Source organism: Gorilla gorilla, chromosome 15 (genome assembly GCF_029281585.2).
Source record: "Gorilla gorilla gorilla isolate KB3781 chromosome 15, NHGRI_mGorGor1-v2.1_pri, whole genome shotgun sequence".
Classification (NCBI taxonomy): Eukaryota; Metazoa; Chordata; class Mammalia; order Primates; family Hominidae; genus Gorilla; species Gorilla gorilla.
In genome coordinates, this window is record NC_073239.2 from 111,319,660 (window position 1) to 111,338,587 (window position 18,928).

General features: G+C 51.5%; 1 protein-coding gene across 4 annotated transcripts; it reads right to left on the reverse strand.

Moving 5' to 3' along the window:
* Positions 1 to 2,955: 2,955 nt before the first annotated feature.
* LOC101147918 (alpha-1-antitrypsin) lies at positions 2,956 to 15,258 on the reverse strand. Of its 4 annotated transcripts, XM_019009746.4 has the most exons (7): positions 15,043 to 15,222; positions 13,399 to 13,590; positions 13,140 to 13,243; positions 7,176 to 7,825; positions 5,455 to 5,725; positions 4,048 to 4,195; positions 2,956 to 3,223 (listed from the first exon to the last, which is right to left on the reverse strand). In XM_019009746.4, exons 4-7 carry the CDS (start codon positions 7,819 to 7,821, stop codon positions 3,032 to 3,034), a joined length of 1,257 nt encoding a protein of 418 aa, XP_018865291.3. In that variant the 5' UTR covers positions 7,822 to 7,825; positions 13,140 to 13,243; positions 13,399 to 13,590; positions 15,043 to 15,222; the 3' UTR covers positions 2,956 to 3,031. The 4 variants fall into 4 exon arrangements, with proteins under 4 accessions (XP_018865291.3, XP_004055679.3, XP_018865293.3 ...); XM_004055631.4 differs by lacking the exons at positions 13,140 to 13,243; positions 13,399 to 13,590 and having other exon boundaries at positions 15,043 to 15,258; XM_019009748.3 differs by lacking the exons at positions 13,140 to 13,243; positions 13,399 to 13,590 and having other exon boundaries at positions 15,140 to 15,257.
* Between the last annotated feature and the right edge of the window lie 3,670 nt (positions 15,259 to 18,928).

Below are 18,928 nucleotides of genomic sequence, written 5' to 3' on the forward strand. Positions count from 1 at the left end.
TCACAGGGTGCCCCCTGTCCGGCAGAGCTTGCACTTCAAACTAAGGCTTCCTTTATTTAGGCTTAAAATCTAAAACTCGTGTGTTCTCTCCCCTGCAAACTCCTAGGCGAGGTAGGTCATGACTCTAAGGTTCCTGGCTGAGCTGGAAGCTGTTTTCTGCGTTTCCCTCTCATCTGTTTCAGAGCAGGATGAGGTTCCTGCCTGCAGAGGAAAAGTGACTTGGAACACCCAGGGTGCCCCGCAGCTTGGCCTTCAGCTGATGTTAGGGCACAGCAGGTTGATGCAGTGTGGTCCTGGAGGATGGAGTTGTTTATCGTGATCGCATATGGACTGAGGAAGTATGTGCTGTTGGGGACAGCCAGGCCTAACAGTGGAGAAGACCTGCCTTCCAGGCCCACACTGGACAGAGCATTTGACCTGCTGGGCCTGAGTTTCCCCATGTGTACTTTGGGGATAATGAGTCCTAGGCTGTGTCCTGCAGAACCTGTCTGGAGGATCACATTGGACAGTGAATACATTTTTTTAAAACTCTGGAAGATACAGTGAAGCTGAGGTCTTATGGTTGTCCCATCACGGACTTGTGACATATATTTGTCTTCCTCATAATGAGGTTGTCATGACACTCTGCCCATCCTTGACTGATCCCTGTTGATTCCCAGGGGAGCCCAGGAATTCCCTCTGGGAGGTTATGCTAGTTTGAATGGGGTCTCTCCCATCCTGACTGTCAACTGGTGTGTGACAGACAATTCTTCAAAGTAAAACGATGGTGTCTAAGGTGACTGCCCTCAGCGCTGCAACCTCCTTCCCTGCCTTGGGCTCTCCAGAAAGCCAACTTGACTTTGACTGTGCCCCTGTTCTCCTACCAAATGCCAGTTAAATAAGAGGAGCCCTGTGGGTCGCCCAAGGCTGCGGGCTGTGTCAACATCTGGTGGATGAGCTTCTGCTCACCACCTTCAGCTCAATGCCTGCTCCACACTGGGCACAGGGTGTTTTTCTCATGAAGTGTGCTAGGCGTGAGCTGTGGGCCACCAGCAACCCTTCTGGTTTAAGGAGGAATTACCTCTGCAGAAGTTTAGCGTGACCCTCGAAGGGGAGAGTGTGGTGAGGTGGTATGGTTCAGAGGAACAAGTAGCCCATCAAGCCAGCTTTGCCACTTATGAGCTGTGTGACATTGTGGGAGACCAGTAGCCTCTCTGAGCCTCAGTTTCCTCAGATTTGGAGTTTAAGAGCACAGCAGATATACTCACACATCACAGTGCTGCTACAGTGATTAAATGAGAAACAGCCAGGGGAGGTACTTCATAGGGATGTCTGATTCACAGAAAGCTCATAAATGCAAGAAATGTAGTTCTATTTATTCTCTGTTCTAATGGGTATAAACGTTTTATTATCTGACTTGAACATCATACCAACTCAAAGGCAGGTCTTACTAGCAATGACTGGGGCTCAGAGAGGTTTGGCGACTTCACGAAGGTCACACAGCTGGCAGGGGGAAGAGTCAGAACTTGGATCCAGGTCTTCAGACTCTCAGGTCTGGTGTCATCCTAGGGGGCTTGGTGATGGCCATATCTTTAATGTATTTTTGGAGAGTGAAAGGCTGTCAGTGAGTAAGCTTAAGAGAACAGGAGACTTGTGTGGGAAACAGTCTGTATCCATCGATTAGACTGAATCATGTAGAATAGCTAATTTCACCATTTTGAACTATCGAAATCACTATTTGGTATGACTCAACCTCATCCTTTAAGTACACATTCATGACAGTGAGTGGTTAGGATTCCTAGATTAGTTTGGGATGGGGCAGTGCCTTCCACAGGACAAGGCCATTCCTGGTAGAGACAGAGGGAGCAGGCTGTCCTTCAGCTGGGGGCCCAGGGGACTTCCTGGCTGCTGTGTCCTTTAGCAGGGCCTTGGAGGATGGAAGGACCCTCCTGGCCCTTACCACAAGGGCTATTCAGGAACAGCCTCCTGCCGTGGCACTGGAGCTGCGGCTGCCCTCTGAAGACTGCAGGGACAGCAACAGGCACAAAGAAGTCAGGCTGCATGTGGCCCCAGTCGGGACTCAGGGGAGGAAAGGGAGGGGTTGCGGGGGTCAATGGGTGATGTGCTTCCTCTCCCATAGCTGAGGAGTCGTTGCAATGGCCTTCCTGAGCCATCAGCAGGCCTATGGCCATGTGACTAGGGAGGAGAAGGGATATAGGGTAATGGTCTTCTGGGGCCTGCTGGGCCTGGTCAAGTCTGAGGAGGAGATAGAGAAAACAAAGCAGAGACCCTCCTCTTCATCTGGGGAGAAGAGACCTGATTCTAAACGGAGATATGTGAGGCTTTCTGGGGCAGCGATGGAAGGACAAGGACAGAATAGGTGTCCTTGTTGCCCCATGGAGAATGGGTTTCAGGAAGAATCTGCCTCAGTCATTTTCCAGAAGTGCCTGAGAGGTGCAGGGCCCAAGCCTGGTTAGGTGACAGCGGGACAAGAAGAGGACATTGTCCTCTCTCTTGTGTTGCGGCAGATGCCACAAAACAGGGCCACGGCACGATCAGGCAGTTCTGGGGCCCCCAGTAGGGCAGCCTTGGGGTGGGCACAGCCAGCCCTGGCAGGATGAGCAACTCTGGGTGGGGGGGAGTGGGGGATGAGCAGGGGGACATGAAGATGCTTGGTGGAGCCTGGGGTCATGGCTGGTATCTGGTTCCTCCCGTGTGATTCCTTCTTGGGGACTCCAAGACAGGACAAGGAAGACTGGAGCTCTCCAGAAACAGATGGGCCCAGGTCCGTAAGCTGAGGATTCAGTCCACCCTGGATTCAAGCCCAGCATGTGCCTACCTAGCCAGATGCTCCATGAACACAGTTCAGGGGGCCCGAAGACAGCACTGTTACCTGGAGCCCACATACAGCCTCAGCAGGCAAAGGGAGACTCAGAGAAAACATGGGAGGGATTTACAGTCACATGCAGGCAGGGACCAGCTCAACCCTTCTTTAATGTCATCCAGGGAGGGGGCCAGGGATGGAGGGGAGGGGCTGAGGAGTGAGAGGCAGTTATTTTTGGGTGGGATTCACCACTTTTCCCATGAAGAGGGGAGACTTGGTATTTTGTTCAATCATTAAGAAGACAAAGGGTTTGTTGAACTTGACCTCGGGGGGAACAGACATGGGTATGGCCTCTAAAAACATGGCCCCAGCAGCTTCAGTCCCTTTCTCGTCGATGGTCAGCACAGCCTTATGCACGGCCTGGAGGGGAGAGAAGCAGAGACACGTTGTAAGGCTGAGCCCAGGCCTTGAGCAAGGCTCACGTGGACACCTCCCAGGAAGCGCTCAACTCCCCCTGGATGGCCCTGGCCCTGCACATCCTCTCCCTCCCTGTCACACAGGACTTGCTCCTCTTCAAGGCTTCAGCTGATGGGGCTGGCTCCCCTCTGTCCATCTTCCTGACAAGCGCCTCTCCCCCTGCTCAGGTGCACCCACAACTCAGAACAGGGAAGAGCATCGTCACTCCACGTCTGCCTCCAGGGCTGTCTCCTTTCTAGTACACGGCTTGAAGCTCCTTGAGGACATGGACCCTGGCAGTGACCTTCACAGTGCCCAGACCCCAAGATAATGCAGCCATTCACGGAACTGCAGTTGTTCATTGGTCGCCTTTAGTTTTCCAAAATAAGTGTCATCTTTAGCTGAAATCACTCATTAATTCAGACACCAAATCTCACAGATCAAAGGAGTCAGAAAGTCCTTTGAAACAACTTAGCCCAAACCTTTCTGTGTCAATATGGATAAATCAAGGCCCAATGTCTAGAAGGTCCTGGGCAAAGTTGAAATTCAGGGTCAGTGACACAACCTCAAGGGAGGCCCCGAAAGTGCCAGCTGCACAGCAGGCCCCTGCCTGGCTTTGCTGTTTGACCACGTCCCGTGTCAGTGAATCACGGGCATCCTCAGGAGCTCAGCCTGGGTCTTCATTTGTTTCCCTCGGCCCCTTCCTCAGCCTCAGGACAGAGCTGCAGCCCCCACACATTCTTCCCTACAGACACCAGGGTGCAACAAGGTCGTCAGGGTGATCTCACCTTGGAGAGCTTCAGGGGTGCCTCCTCTGTGACCCCGGAGAGGTCAGCCCCATTGCTGAAGACCTTAGTGATGCCCAGTTGACCCAGGACGCTCTTCAGATCATAGGTTCCAGTAATGGACAGTTTGGGTAAATGTAAGCTGGCAGACCTGCCGTGCAGAAAAGAAATTCAAGGCGTGGCACAGCATTCCTCTTGTTCTTCTGGGACCCACCACAGTGCAAGTGTTTTCTTTTCTGATTATTTCTGCCACTTACTCCTGTGTCCTCCACCCACACTAAGATGGGAACTCGGCTTTGGTTTGTTCTACTTTTAGCTCTTCTACATTGAGTCAAAGAATGTTAACATCGAATGAATCACGAAAGCTTGAAATGCCACCTCCTCTGATATTCTAGGTGTCCTGGAAGCCTGTCTCATCTTGCCCTGTAGTGTTGGGTCACCTGGCCCCCAGCCTGGAACATCCCCAGGGCCCTACACCCAGAGAAACACGGGGCTGGTGGCAGTGCCCAGTGACAACCGTTTAGTGGATAAGAGAAGAGTGACCACACCAGGCTGAGTGCTCCTCTCTGGTTTTCCATGGGGAGACAATGCCGCCCCGAGCAGGGTCTGGTGTGAGCAGGCAGCTTGGCTCTGGGCTCTCTGATCCGTTACCCTCTCAGCCTCTTTGTTCTTTCTCAACCCCTGGAGCAGAGACCTCAGGAGGTGCTGGCATGGGACAGAGAAATTCCAGCCTCGATTCCTATTATGAACCCGACACCTTTTGTATTTTCATCTTGGTTTTACAGTGTACAAAATGAACTAGATCAGCAGGGCATGGGCATAATCATGAATGCACACACATACACTAATGTGTGGCTCATGTTCAAGTATCACTTACTACAGGACACCCAATCTAACAGCACCAATAAAGTGACAGAGAAACTCAAGCCTTCTGCGAACATGGCCTGGCTGTTCCAATTCCGAACCTTGCTTTTCTGGGCCTTGCCACACAGGCTCTTCCCCCAGCCCCCCAGGGACATTCTACCCTTGAACTCCACACTCCACTGCTGCCTTTGCCAGGAAGCCCATCTGTTCCTTCTTGGTTCTGCCAGAAGGTGTGGTGGTGCTGCTGTCCCTGCCCTGGGCACTGGATATTGGGAAGGGACAGTGTCCACACTGGAGTGGGAAGTCCCCAGGGACGAGACCTTTACCTCCTCACCCCTGCATACTGTCCTCCTCATGGAGCATGGATGGCGCTGCCTGAACTCAGTGGTGGCCTCATTCTGGAAGCCAAGTTTATACAGAGTAGCAGTGACCCAGGGATGTGGGGTTCACCCTCCTCAGCCCTCTGGCCAGTCCTGATGGGCCTCAGTCCCAACATGGCTAAGAGGTGTGGGCAGCTTCTTGGTCACCCTCAGGTTGGGGAATCACCTTCTGTCTTCATTTTCCAGGAACTTGGTGATGACATCGTGGGTGAGTTCATTTTCCAGGTGCTGTAGTTTCCCCTCGTCAGGCAGGAAGAAGATGGCGGTGGCATTGCCCAGGTATTTCATCAGCAGCACCCAGCTGGACAGCTTCTTACAGTGCTGGATGTTAAACATGCCTAAACGCTTCATCATGGGCACCTTCACGGTGGTCGCCTGGTCCACGTGGAAGTCCTCTTCTTCGGTGTCCTTGACTTCAAAGGGTCTCTCCCATTTGCCTGGAGAGAGGGGAAGGTGGGCATCACCAGGGGTGAGTGAAGGTTTGGAAGAGTGTAGCAGAATAAAGGAAGCATGAGTCCCCTCCCTGAGAAGCCCTGAGCCCCCGTGACGACACACATCCCTCGAGGCTCAGCTTCATCATCTGTAAAAGGTGCTGAAACCGACCATCCAAGCTGCTGAAAAAGATTGTGTGGGGATAATTCAAAACTAGAGGAAGATGCAGAATTTCTACATCGTGGCGCTGTCAGGCTAAGAGATGCCATCGTGGCTGTGCATTTTTATTGGAATCATATGTTTATTTGAGGGTGCCTTGGATATTACAAATAAAATGTTGGAGCATCAGGCATATTTGGTACCTTCTGTCTAAGGCTCCCTGCCCCTTGTTAATTGGCAGCTCAGTTATTCATCCAGGGCAAACATTCTGCTTACTATTCCTGAGAGCTTTCCTCATCCTCTAGATTGGCAGGGGAAATGCAGATGCCTGAACAGCCTCCCCTCTGCCATACCAACAGAGCTTCACCATCGAGGCATGCAGAGTGGACAGGGGCCTCAGGGACCCCTGATCCCAGCTTTCTCATTGGACAGAAGGAGGAGACTGGGGCTGGAGAGGGACCTGGGCCTGCCCTAAGGCCACAGCAGAGCCAGGACTTTAGCTGTGCTGACTGCAGCCTGGCTGCTCTCCACTGCCCTCCTTTGCCTCAAGAGCAAGGGAGCCTCAGAGTGGAGGAAGCAGCCCCTGGCCTTGCCTCCCACCTCCCCTCCCCTATGCTGTTTTCCTGGGACAGTGGGAGCTGGCTTAGAATGCCCTGGGGCCCCCAGCACCCTGGCATTTTAACCCCTCAGGGGCAGGAAGACAGCCTGAGATACAGAAGAGTCCATCACGTGCTGTATGCCACACACCATCCCCACAGTCTTTGTCATTTGTTTAATCCTAAAAAAACCTGACAGCAAGGATGGTATTTTGTCCATGCTAAGATGGGAAATTAGCACCTCAAAGAGGTAGAATGCATTGTTTTTGTCAAAAGCTAATTGTGTTAGAGGCGGGATTTGAACCCAGGTCTTTCAGACTGCAAAACTGATACTGATTCCGGGACACTAGAGTCGTCTAAAGTCTGTTCCATGAAACTATCCCTTTATGCAGTGTATTACAATTTGTTCTATAGTTCTAAGCATTATATATTCTACATATACAGTATACACAAGGACATTAAAGGCTCTGAAAAGTTCTGCAGAGCTGTCAGTAGTTTTGACAGTTTAATCTATTATTTCCTCAAATTACTCAATGATGGAAAACATTTTAGTGTTTGTGTGTAGAAAACTGAAGAACCCACACTGAAAAGCATTGCTATGGCCCATAATGCATTGCCAAGGAGAGTTCAAGAACTGATGGTTTGAGAATATTTTTGCTTGTTTCTATGGGAACGGCTCAGGCTGGTTGAGCAACCTTACCTTTAAAGAAGATGTAATTCACCAGAGCAAAAACTGTGTCTCTGTCAAGCTCCTTGACCAAATCCACAATTTTCCCTTGAGTTCCCTTCTCCACGTAATCGTTGATCTGTTTCTTGGCCTCTTCGGTGTCCCCGAAGTTGACAGTGAAGGCTTCTGAGTGGTACAACTTTTTAACATCCTCCAAAAACTTATCCACTAGCTTCAGGCCCTCGCTGAGGAACAGGCCACTGCCGGTGGTCAGCTGGAGCTGGCTGTCTGGCTGGTTGAGGGTACGGAGGAGTTCCTGGAAGCCTTCATGGATCTGAGCCTCCGGAATCTCCGTGAGGTTGAAATTCAGGCCCTCCAGGATTTCACTGTGAGTGTCAGCCTTGGTCCCCAGGGAGAGCATTGCAAAGGCTGTAGCGATGCTCACTGGGGAGAAGAAGACATTGGTGCTGTTGGACTGGTGTGCCAGCTGGCGGTATAGGCTGAAGGCGAACTCAGCCAGGTTGGGGGCGATCTTGTTGAAGGTTGGGTGATCCTGATCATGGTGGGATGTATCTGTCTTCTGGGCAGCATCTCCCTGGGGATCCTCAGCCAGGGAGACAGGGACCAGGCAGCATAGGCCTGCCAGCAGGAGGATGCCCCGCGAGACAGAAGATGGCATTGTCCTGCAAGACAGAGATGGGGGGGCCAGGCCCCAAGTCAAGGCACATGATGACTCCCAGTGATCAGGGACTGACACCACGTGGAAGTGCCTAGGGATTATTAAACCAGCCTGTGCCAAGTACTTGCCGACATCAGTAACACTGAAAGAATCAGAAGAATAGCAAAATGTACGTAGTGCTTACCATATGCCAAGCACTGTTCTCCGTGCTCATATGTGTTAATTCATTGCTTTCTTGTAACAATCCCGTGAGGTGCTAATGCTACTATCCTTCTTTTACAGATGAAGAAACCAAAGCCAGAGAGATTAGGTCAGCTATTCAGTGTCACTGAGGAAGTAGCAGAACCAGAATCCTACATCTAGGTCCTGCACCCAGGCTCTGGACAGCAACACTTACGTCTGCAATGACCCTAAGATGCAAATGGTACAGCCATTGTTTTACAAAAGAAGAAAATGAGGCACAAGAAGAGGAATGGGCCTGCCCACGATTATCCAGGAATCGGGCCAGATCAGAATCAAGACTCATGTCAAGCTGGAAGCCCTTGGAGGGCTTCTATCTAATCCCACTATTTAGTGGCCAGGGAAACTGCTGCACAGAAGGGAAATGCATCTTGCACAATGGCAACAGCTAGAGCATGGTGGGGCTGTGATTAAACCCCCTGGGAGCTGTTCCCACCCAACACTCACAAGGATCCTCAGCCCTTAGGTTTTTTTTTCCCAAGAGAGGGGGCTGTCCCCACAATGCTCTGTGATCCCAGACACAAGAATAGGCTGATGCCCCTACAGTCAGCTTACCTGCCATCTGGGTCACCAATGGTGTCCCAGTTCTGGGCTCTTGCTGTCAGGGGCTTTAGAGACTCTCATCTCTCCTTGAAAGCAGGGGTTTGCACTGCTTTAAAGGAGATGGGGGAGGTGGGAAGTGAAAAAACACCTCTTTTAGCTTCAGATAGACCTGGGAGCTAATCTGACTCTGTCACTTTCCAGGTGTATGAGCCAGGACAAGTCATTCATCTCCCTGGTCCTCATTTTGCCTCATACATAAAGTGATGTTTATGCATGAGAATTCAGTGAAATAAGTCTAGACACCAAACCTTACATCAAAAGGATCTGAGAGGGCAACTCTTTTGAGGGAGGGGTTGGCAGGTGTTGCAAATTCAAAGCCTTCAGGTGATAGGCCAGTGAGGAATACATGTTTCATACCCGGGGCTGAGACAATAGGGAGTGGTGGGGCCTGTGGCTGAACCAGCGAGAGCAGGCTCTGCCGAGCAATGGTCAAGGTCAATGTCATCCACAGCAACACAGAACCTGCCCTGCCCCACAGTGCTCCTTCTACTCCAGATATGCCCAGGCTTCGGACCACCAGCCTGCAGCCCCCTAGGTAGAACCTGCCGTCTTCACAGATGTGAAAACTGAGGTCCTAGCTGAGGAGAATATGCCCGGCAGCCACATTGTTAACTACTAGTCACGAAACTAAAACCATCATCTTAACAAAATACAAAGAAAAAGGTGTCCTTGAATTTGGGAAATGAAAAACTGGAGAAAAAAAGCTGGAAATAACAAATATTGAGATTCTTCAACCCCCTTGGACTTTTAAAAGTTTCTTTCCAATAAAGCAACAAATGAAGTGCAAAGCTGGTTTCTCTCCACCACCTTTCTCCTGGCCCTCGTGCCTCTAAGTAATCCAAATGGAACAGACCACACATTACATAATACATGTTTGTATGTTTCTTCAGCTAGCTAGTGTTGTTAGAACTGAAGACGGTGCTAAAATTAGTGCTGTATATTTCCATCTCCCTTAGATTTCTCTTTCACTTCCCAGCTGAACTTTGTGCAGTCCTTCATGGCTTATGGAAATTCCCCCATCATTACAGGGCTCAGTGGTCAGGAAGGAGTTGGGCCTCTGCAGGGTGGGGACACTAAATATGCTGAGTGGCCTCAGGGCCAGAGGTTGTGGCTTCTAGCCCTGGCAGGGCCATCACTATCCACTTGGCCTTTAGCAAGAATCCTCTGGTCCTGGGGCCTCACTCTCCCCAGTTGTGCAAAGTGGGGCTGGGAGAAGACTTCACTGAGGTCCTCTGTACGCTAACATAGGTTTTTGGTTTTTTTTTTTGAGACAGAGTCTTGCTTTATCCGCCAGGGTGGAGTGCAGTGGCGTGATCTCGGCTCACTGAAACCTCCACCTCCCGGGTTCAAGAAATTCTTCTGTCTCAGCTTCCCAAATAGCTGGGATTACAGGCATGTGCCACCACGCCTAATTTTTGTATTTTTAGTAGAGCCGAGGTTTCACCATGTTGGCCAGGCATGTCTTGAACTCCTGATCTCTTGATCCGCCTGCCTTGGCCTCCCAAAGTGCTGGGGTTACAGGCGAGAGCCCCTGCACCCAGCCAGGATTCTTGGTTAGAATGGCATCTGGGTTCAATGCAGCAAAACAGATGGAGAATTCCCATGGCTGGGCATGGGAGAGGTGCCCTCCTAGACAGGGGGCTACTGGGCTCAAAGGAGGTGGCGAGGCTGGTGCAGGGAGGGTGGCGAGGGGGTGACAGCTGGGAGGAGCACATTCCCCCACACCCATCCATCTTTCCTGGTGTCACATCACCTACTCTGGTTTCCTCCTTTCACAGTGAAGAGTTTGAAGCCCAGAGAGGGTCAGGGCCTTGTTGAGGCTATACAGCAAGTCAGTGACAAAGCTGGAACAAGTCTTGGCTTTCCCAGCACTCAGATCATGAACTGAGACAGCTGTGTCCTCAGATCTCAGATGATGAATGTCAGAATTGGGCTGTGACATTGGTCTCAAGCATCATGTTGGGTTCATTATGCCTCCCAAGCTGTTCCTTATAACATCAGGACTCCAAAACCTGCTCTCTCCTGGCCCTTCTATCAGAGGCAGCACCCTGCACCCCTAAAAGCTAGTGCCTGGGAGGGCGACTGGAGAGGAGAAAGTAGATGGCCAAGTACCCCATGGTGTATGGACACTGAGGCCAAGCTTTAAACCAAAAGAATGAAGACTTCATGGTGACATTTCTGGGATCGGGGCAGGTGGGAGCACTCTTTGCAGGGCCAGGGTGAGGGAAGCGAGCCACTCCCTGCCTAATCTCACACCATTTCTACCAGGGAGCATAAAATGAGGGACCAAGAGCAACCCGGCAGGGTGCAGGGAAGAGAATCTCGCCTATGGTCAAACAACCTGTTGAACTGGGCAATAAATAAACCCAAGTGTGACCAGGCCATTTCACTTACTGGCAGGGGGCCTGGGGTAAATGACTTCACTTCTTTGAGCACTGGCTTCATAGCTGTACAATGGAGAAAAGAATCCTTTGGACAGAGATGAGGAATAACTGACGTAATGCATGAGTGGGCACCAGGTGTGGAAGCCCTCCCTGTACCTGCACACAGGTTGAGCTCCTGCCCGAGAGATGGTAGATTTCTTCCCGGAGAGCTGCTGCACTCCCCAGGACCATTTCAGCAGGAAGGGGCTCCTGCTCAGCAGTGAACAGCATCTGAGTTTGGCAAATTTTCCATTAAATTATCCAACTATTTGTTTACTGCCTGCCAGCTGCCTAACCCTATGCTAAGCAAACATCAGCCTCAGCGTCACCATCATTGCCACACTTACTAACACCTGGTGTTTTACAGGCACCGTATCATCTAATCTGTCCTCAAAGCTTACCCTATAAGGTGCAAATTATTAGCCCTATTTTATAGATAGAAAAATTGAGCCCCAAAGAGCATTAAATAACTCACTAAAAATCACAGAGCTTCTTGCTTACAAAACTGAGATGTAATCCTAAATCTTTTGTCTGGGATTAAACAGATTTGACTCCAAAACCTGACATTGAATCATCTCTGTGTACAAAGCTGAAGCCAGAAGTCTTGAATCAGAAAACTTCAGAGGCAGCCTGGCTAAATGAAGAGGGGAGCATCAGTTTGTGGCTAAAATTAAAGGCTCTGAGGCCAGATTGCTCCACGTCAACTTGCTATTAGCTGTGTGACCTTGGACAAGTTACTTAACCTCTCTGAACCTCAGTTTCCTGGAGATGAGACAGGTGGACTTTGTCATAGAGCTATTGTGAAATTAAATATGCATAAAATGCCAAGAGGTGCCTGCTGCACAGCAAGTTCTCGAGAACACCAGTTCTTGCTGCTATTGCTGCAGGTCTTTTAGAGGCGTTCTATAGGAAACTGGCCACCTTGGCCTTGGTCATCTTTTTGACCTGTCTCCAAAACTCAGTGCAGGAAAAATTAAATCCTTCCAACACTCCAGAGATCAAGGTTGGGTGGGGTGAGGGGAGGGGACAGAAGTCAAAGGTTATCATGTTTTGCCCAAGAGAACAGACAGGTTGAGCAACTGTCTGAAGTCACCGAGCATCAGAGAGGCCTCAAGTCCAGCCCAGGTTTCCTGTTCCCCATCCAGCACCTGAGACCCAAGAGAGACAGTGACACTAGGGCCAGGCTCAAGAGTGCGGGGCCTGGAGCCAGGTGCCTGAGCCCGAATTATGGATGGTGTGTGATCTGGGGCCAGTTATTAACCTCTCTGTCCCCATCTTCCTCATCTGTAAAATGGGAATCACCCTAGTAACTGCCTTGGAGGGTTATGAGGCTTAATCATGCACTGAGCTTAGCCGTGGCCTGGTGCAGAGCGATTATTCAGGAATGCCACCTTGAGCCCTGGGTGACAGTGCCCCTCACAGCTTCCTGTCCTCCACTGGGACAGGAGGTCCCAGAGGTCCACGGTGCATGGGGAGGCCCATTTTGATGTAAGGCTGAGGCCTGGCACAGGTCTGTTCCTGGTCATATCTGGAGGGGATGGAGAATGTGACCCGGCATTCCTCCCCACCCCTCTCTGGACCTTAACCTCCTCATCTATAGAAGGGGAGAAAGATGCATGCCCAAGCAGTAGGAGAGGTGGTGAGGCTTATAGGAGACAACAGACAGGAGCCCCCGACAGACAGAGGAGCTGTGCAAACAGAAAGAAATGGCTGCGCTTTGTTGCTGTTGCTGTATCTTGGCTGGTGTCCCCCCTCCTGGGGTGCCAGGACTGCAGACCTAGACACCCTCATCCACTTCTGCTTACAAGAGCCAGTGTATTCACCAGGAGGTACCGAGGGGGGACCGGGCAGGACTGGGAAGCAGGACACAACCCTCATGGCTGCTGTTATTATGAAAATAGGAGCTCAGCTGCAGCCTCTCCATCTGCCCTGCACCTCAGCAGGCGGATACCCACTCCACAGCCCCCCTCCTGCCCCAGACCTCCTGCCCGCCTGGGCCGTGGGGGGCTCAGAGGCCTCTCCAGAACCTCTCGCGGTGAAAGGCATACTTACGATTCACTGTCCCAGGTCAGTGGTGGTGCCTGAGGCTGAGGAGACAGAGCCCTGTCCTCGTCCGTATTTAAGCAGTGGATGCAGAGGGGCAACGGGGGAGGCTGCTGGTGAATATTAACCAAGGTCACCCCAGTTATCGGAGGAGCAAACAGGGGCTAAGTCCACTGGCTGGGCTCTGAGTCGCCCGCCCACGCTGCCCGGACGCTTTGCCTGGGCAGTGTACAGCTTCCACTGCACTTACCGAAAGGAGTCATTGTACCTGGCTCAGAAACCACAGCGTCCTGTGTCCAAGGTGGAGGGGGTGGCGTGAGTCAGACAGTCTCTGGGAGAGTACCACTTAGCTGGCCCTCTGCTCTCACTGCAGAATCCTTAGTGGCTGTTCCACTGGTAGCAAGATCTACCATTGACTGAGTCACCCCAAAATGCCTGATGCTGAAGACTTACTGCCGCCCTGGGAGATCAGAGTGGGTTAGAGCCCATTTGACAGATGAGGAAACTGAGGCTCAGAGCAGAGAGACCGCTCATCCAAAGTTACCCAGTCAGCCTTAGCCACAAACACCCTCTTGATGGTCCCGATGGAAAAATGGAGCATGACTGAGGCAGACACAACCGTCAGGCTGGCATGGGGGGCCATGAGACAGGGTAGAGGTGGGGAAGCACATCTGTAAAGAAGAGCTGTGCTGCCTCAGGCAGGCCGCTTCACCTCTCTGAACCGGGAATTGTTTCACCTGCATCCCAAAGAGCTGGAAGTTTCATTCCCAAGCATGCTTGTGAAGTGCCTCAGGTGAAGTTCCTGGCACACAGTAGGCTCTTTATGTGGGTCTGCACAGCCCTCTGCTTAGCCTGCCCCCCAGGCTGCTCAGAGCAGGAGGAGGTTCAATTTCGACCAGCCTCAGGCCTGTTTCTGTTTTTGCTCCTGGAAAACCAGTGTGATCCATATACAGCTTGGATTTTCTTTGGATACATGGCCCCCACTCTGGGGTTGTTGGAGGCCTTTGGAGACTGCTGGGGGTGGAGGGGAGGGGAGGTACAGGGTTGAGGCTAGTGGGGCCCCACTTGATTGCAATCCCTTTAAAAGCCTAAATCAGATTGCATCACCCTCTGTGCAACCCGCAAACCTACTTGGGGGCTGGCGTACGTGCCGTAGATACTTGCAGAGTGAATGGATGAGTGCATTTTTGCCCCTTCTGTCATTCACCAGTCCCACTTATGCCTCCACCTTGGGGCTCTACCAGGCAAGTGACCCACAGGATCCTCCAGCACACATATTCAGACAGGGAACCCACTTACTGGCTGTGAGGCCTCAGGTGAGTTGTTTAACCGCTCCGAACCTCAATTTCCCTATCTGTAAAATGGGGACAGTGACGGTATGTACCTTGTTGAGCTGCTGTGAGGATTAAAATGCAACAGTTCAAGGAAAGCTCAGAGCCGGGTACTGGGTGTGCCCAGAAAGCCCCTTCTGATGCTGCCCTCCCTCCCCCATGTCAGGGGTCTCCCTGGTGTCACTGGGGTGGGGGGGCCACACTTGAAGAGCTTTCCTCCAGGCAGTCTCTCATTCAGTTACCCTGTGAAGGGAGTAGGTATCACCCTTCTTTCAGGCAGCGGGAAACTGAGCTCAGACTCCCTTCCCCTTCTCTCTGAGCTCCCTTCCCTGCCAGCTCCATCCCCTGGCTTCAAGGCCCCTGTCCTTCCCCTGAGCTGGCTGAATGGATATTCTGCTACTCTACATCCACTCACAGCTCCAGCGCTGGGCTGTGGTTGAGGTCGCCTGCCCTCGGTAGCTCCTGGGCATTTCTTCCCCTCTCTGGGCCTTCGTTTTCCCATCTGCACAATGACCCCCACTCTAAGCCCTGCTGTCCCTCCCACCTGTGGAACTGAGTGAGCAGCAGTAGCAATGTCCCACCTTTCCTGCTCTCCTCAAGCTCTCCTCAAGCTCTGTCTCTTCCGGCAGGCACAGGAGAGTGGTCTGAAGGCTGGCAGGAGGTTGCCGCCCCTCCTACCTGGAATTCCTGGCAGCAGCAGCGGCTAGGCCTTCCTCGGAGGCCCGACCCCCTCCTCCTTCTTGGTTCAGCTCAGGACTCTGAGGGTTGCTGCGTGGAGGCAGTGCATGCCCTGGGCACAGTGCCCAGTTCCTGCCCACCCAGGAAGTAGACTTCGGGCGGAGGCAATAGGTTGGGGAGGGGCGGGGAGCTTGGACAGGAAGGGGCCTTGCTCATTGCCCAGCAGACACAAGACTGGGCCCTCATAAACTCAGACAGCCCTGCATGTCACCTGTTGTACCTGCCCTTTCAGCTCTGTGACCCGTGACAAGTCACCCTCTCCCTTTGAGTTGCTGCAAGAGATACAGTCACACTGCCCAGAGGATTACTAGAAATGACAGGCCTCGCCCTCCTGGCACAGACCTGGCACCAATAACTGGCAGGTTTCTGGGGCCAGCTGCAGAGGGAAGAGGACTGAGCCACCTATGAAATGCCCAGTGGGCAGCCCCACAGCTGGGCAGGTCTGTGTGCACTGGGGAGGTGTGTGTCATAGGACCTGGCTGGGTGCAGAAGGGATTGCAGTGGGGAGCTGGGGCTTTTGGAGGAGGAATGAAGAAAGCATGGGTGGGAGCAGGTGAGGCAAGTAAGGGGCTCAGAATTTGGGGTCCTGCTCTTTTGGCAGGGCTCTAGGCTCAGCCCCTGCCCTGCTCTGGACATCCATCCTGGGAGGAAGGGCTGGGATAATCTGGAAAAACGCACCAGGACAAAATCCCGGGGGGTGTGGTGGGAGGGGCGGGAGTACTCAGTGGCCATTCACAAGGATACTGTGCCCCCAGGAACCCCAGGACATGAGGGGGAAAGTCTTGTCCACGTGGTTACTTCCACAATTGTCTATTGCAGCATCTGGGCTGATACCCCCAGAGGAAATGCATCATGGGAAGATCCTGTGAGCTGGTCATGAATAAGGGGCATCTGGGGGAGGCCCTGCCCCACCACAGGGCCCTGCCTGGAGATGGGAGCCTCGTGGTATGGGCTGGATAGGGATGTGAGAGTTGAGATTTGGGGTCTGCAGCAAGGAATCGGGTAAGGGGGTGAGGTGTGCCAGTGGCCCTGGGCCAAGTAAATCAAGACTGAGTGGCTGGTCAGGAGAACAACAGTGGACTTCATGGGAGCTGAACTCATTGGCAAAGTGCCCCGGAGAGTGCTGGCCACCCCACAAACACACACACCCCATGCACACCCTCACTATGCACCCTCCTTCCCAGGCACCAGCTTCCTTCTTTGAGAGGCAGTGCAGGTCACTGGTTAAGGTGTGGGTTCGGGATCTAACATCTGGGGCCAAGCCTTAGCTCCATCGCTCTTTTTGTGAGCTCTTAGACAAGCCACTTAACCTCTCTGCACCTCGGTTTCCTCATCTGTGAGATAGGAAGAGTCTAAGAAGAGTCACTTCCACCAGGACTGTGAAGATCGAATGAGATAATAACATTTAAGCACTTCGGGCAGCCTCTGGCATGTGATGGGCCCCAAGTCAATGCTAACCACCAAAGGCCATGACCTTTGGGGATGTGTCCTGGCTCTGAAAAACCTTATAGATGGGTCTCAGGAGTCTAAGTGGGGGAACAACTGCTGCGTTTGGCCCCAGGCTTGGGGAGCAGCCCCTGTTGTTGAGGGACACCTCCTCAGATTCAAACTTCCATTTTTTCCAGAAAAAGGCTGTCAATCCCCTCTTTAGGGGCCGTGCTCATTTTGGCTTTCTGAAGGTGAAGGGCCAGGTGCCTTTAGCGTCTTTCTGAGCATCTGTGACATGCAGAGGATGTGGGGTGACTGCAGCTAGGCGGACTTGGATCTGGGGGAGGGCCTCAGTTCTCTGAGCCTTGGTTTCCTCATCTATAAAATAGGGATAAAAGTTTCTTTCCCACACAGTTGTTCTGAGGCTTAGATGAGGCGATGCTGGTGGGGTGTTTAACACAGAGCTCTGTTAGCATAATGGACACTTGTGTCAGTCTTCTTATAACTCATTTAATGAATGAATGAAGTTTGCACTATTTGTTCACCTCCTCCAGTCACCTTTCAAATTAGCCAACTTGCAAAACCCCAGCAGACACGCTTTCCTTCTGTGTGTAATCTCCTGAGCCACTTCCTGTGTGTTGGGGAGGGGAGGGGGGATTTCTGCATTTTCTGGAAATATTTGGCCTACTCACAGCTTCTTTTTTTTTTTTTTTTTTTTTTTTTTTTTGAGGCAGAGTCTCACTCAGTCACCCAGGCTGGAGTACAGTGGCGCAATCTTGGCTTACTGCAAACTCCACCTCTCGAATTCTGGAATTACGAGCGATTCTCGTGCCTCAGCCTCCAGAGTAGCTGGCATTACAGGCATGTGCTACCAATTCCAGTTAATTTTTGTATTTTTAGTAGTGACAGGGTTTCACCATGTTGGCCAGGCTGGTCTCAAACTCCTGGCCTCAAGTTATCTGCCCGCCTCGGCCTCCCAAAGTGCTGGAATTACAGGTGTGAGCCACTGTGCCCGGCCTTTACTCTTTATCCTTACTCAGACAGAGAAAAATAAGGCAAAGCTATACATCGTAAGGGGCAACATAGTTAAGAGAAGGAATAAAAATGCATCTATAGCTTCATCCCCTTCTTGTTAAAATTAATAAAACTCATGTTTTATTACAACTAACGTTTTCTGAACTTTATTTTAACTTTACTCTTTTGAGGTTATGGGCCATGATGGTCATTACAGATTGGAAGCTTTTAAGAGACTCAATGTGTCCTATTGAACTATAACTATGATTTGATTTTAGATGGTCAACTTGTCGCATTTTGGTCAATAGGAACCCTTTTAAATTATCTCTTTATCCCTTTGACAATCTCTGCTGATATTTCAGCAACACACACTTGCTTTCTGGCAAGGCCACCATGTTCATGTTCCAGGTCTGTCTTCATTTTCTCTTGCCCCAAGACATGGCACTGGGATATCTTCCCTGGGAGAGGAAGCAAGCACGCAGTGACAGAGGCCTTCTGGGAACCACAGGCAGGGCTGAGCGTGCAAGACTCACCCTTGTGTGGGGACTGTGGGAGACCCAGCAGGACTTGAGGGCTTATTATTCAGAAATACATGCCCTGTGTGGGTGGCTTAGATAACAGAGAGCAATAGGGCTCTTAATTTGCCCAACTCCGACCTTGGCTTCAAATTGTTCGATTTACCCTGTTGACTCCTTCATGTTGATTTTGAGCATTTCTATTTGCTTGGTTTTAACAGGCCTCTTGCTTCCATTTTATAACATAAATCTCCAAATACTCCAGCGGTGGTGTGCCACCCCCTGAATCGTGGCTGAGACTCCTTGCACATGTGGCCTCTGCCAGGCCCTGTCTTAAACACTTCACATGCATCACCTCACTCAATCCTGTGCAGTGAGTACCACTGTTACCGCCTTAGAACAGATGAGGAAACTGAGGCAGAGTGTTACCCTGATGCTGAAACAGGTACCTCCCTCTCTCCCTTCCTCTCTTTCTCCCTGCTTGCTGCTTCCACAACACTTCCTACACATCCCTTTGTAACATTAGCATAATAGGTAACAGTGAGCACGTGGCTCACGCCAGAGCCATTCCAAGCATTTGTTACAGGTTAACTCCTCATCCTCACATCAAGCCTATGAAGTCGATATTTCTGTTATCCCATTTTACAGATGAGGAAACTGAGGTTCATAGACGTCGAGCACCTAGCCCTGGGTCACAGAGCTGGCAAGTGGTGGAGGGCAGATTCTAACCAGGCTGTGAGACGCATGACCCCAAAGCTCGGTGGCATCACCA

What these genes read in the sequence shown, in the direction of transcription:
- LOC101147918 (XM_004055631.4), bottom strand. Translation starts at nt 7,821, where the DNA reads ATGCCATCTTCTGTCTCGCGGGGCATCCTCCTGCTGGCAGGCCTATGC. An exon ending in GAATTACATCTTCTTTAAAG is followed by an intron (nt 5,726 to 7,175) that starts GTAAGGTTGCTC and finishes CCCTCTCTCCAG; the next exon opens with GCAAATGGGAGAGACCCTTT. An exon ending in CTGGAAAATGAAGACAGAAG is followed by an intron (nt 4,196 to 5,454) that starts GTGATTCCCCAA and finishes TCTGCACGGCAG; the next exon opens with GTCTGCCAGCTTACATTTAC.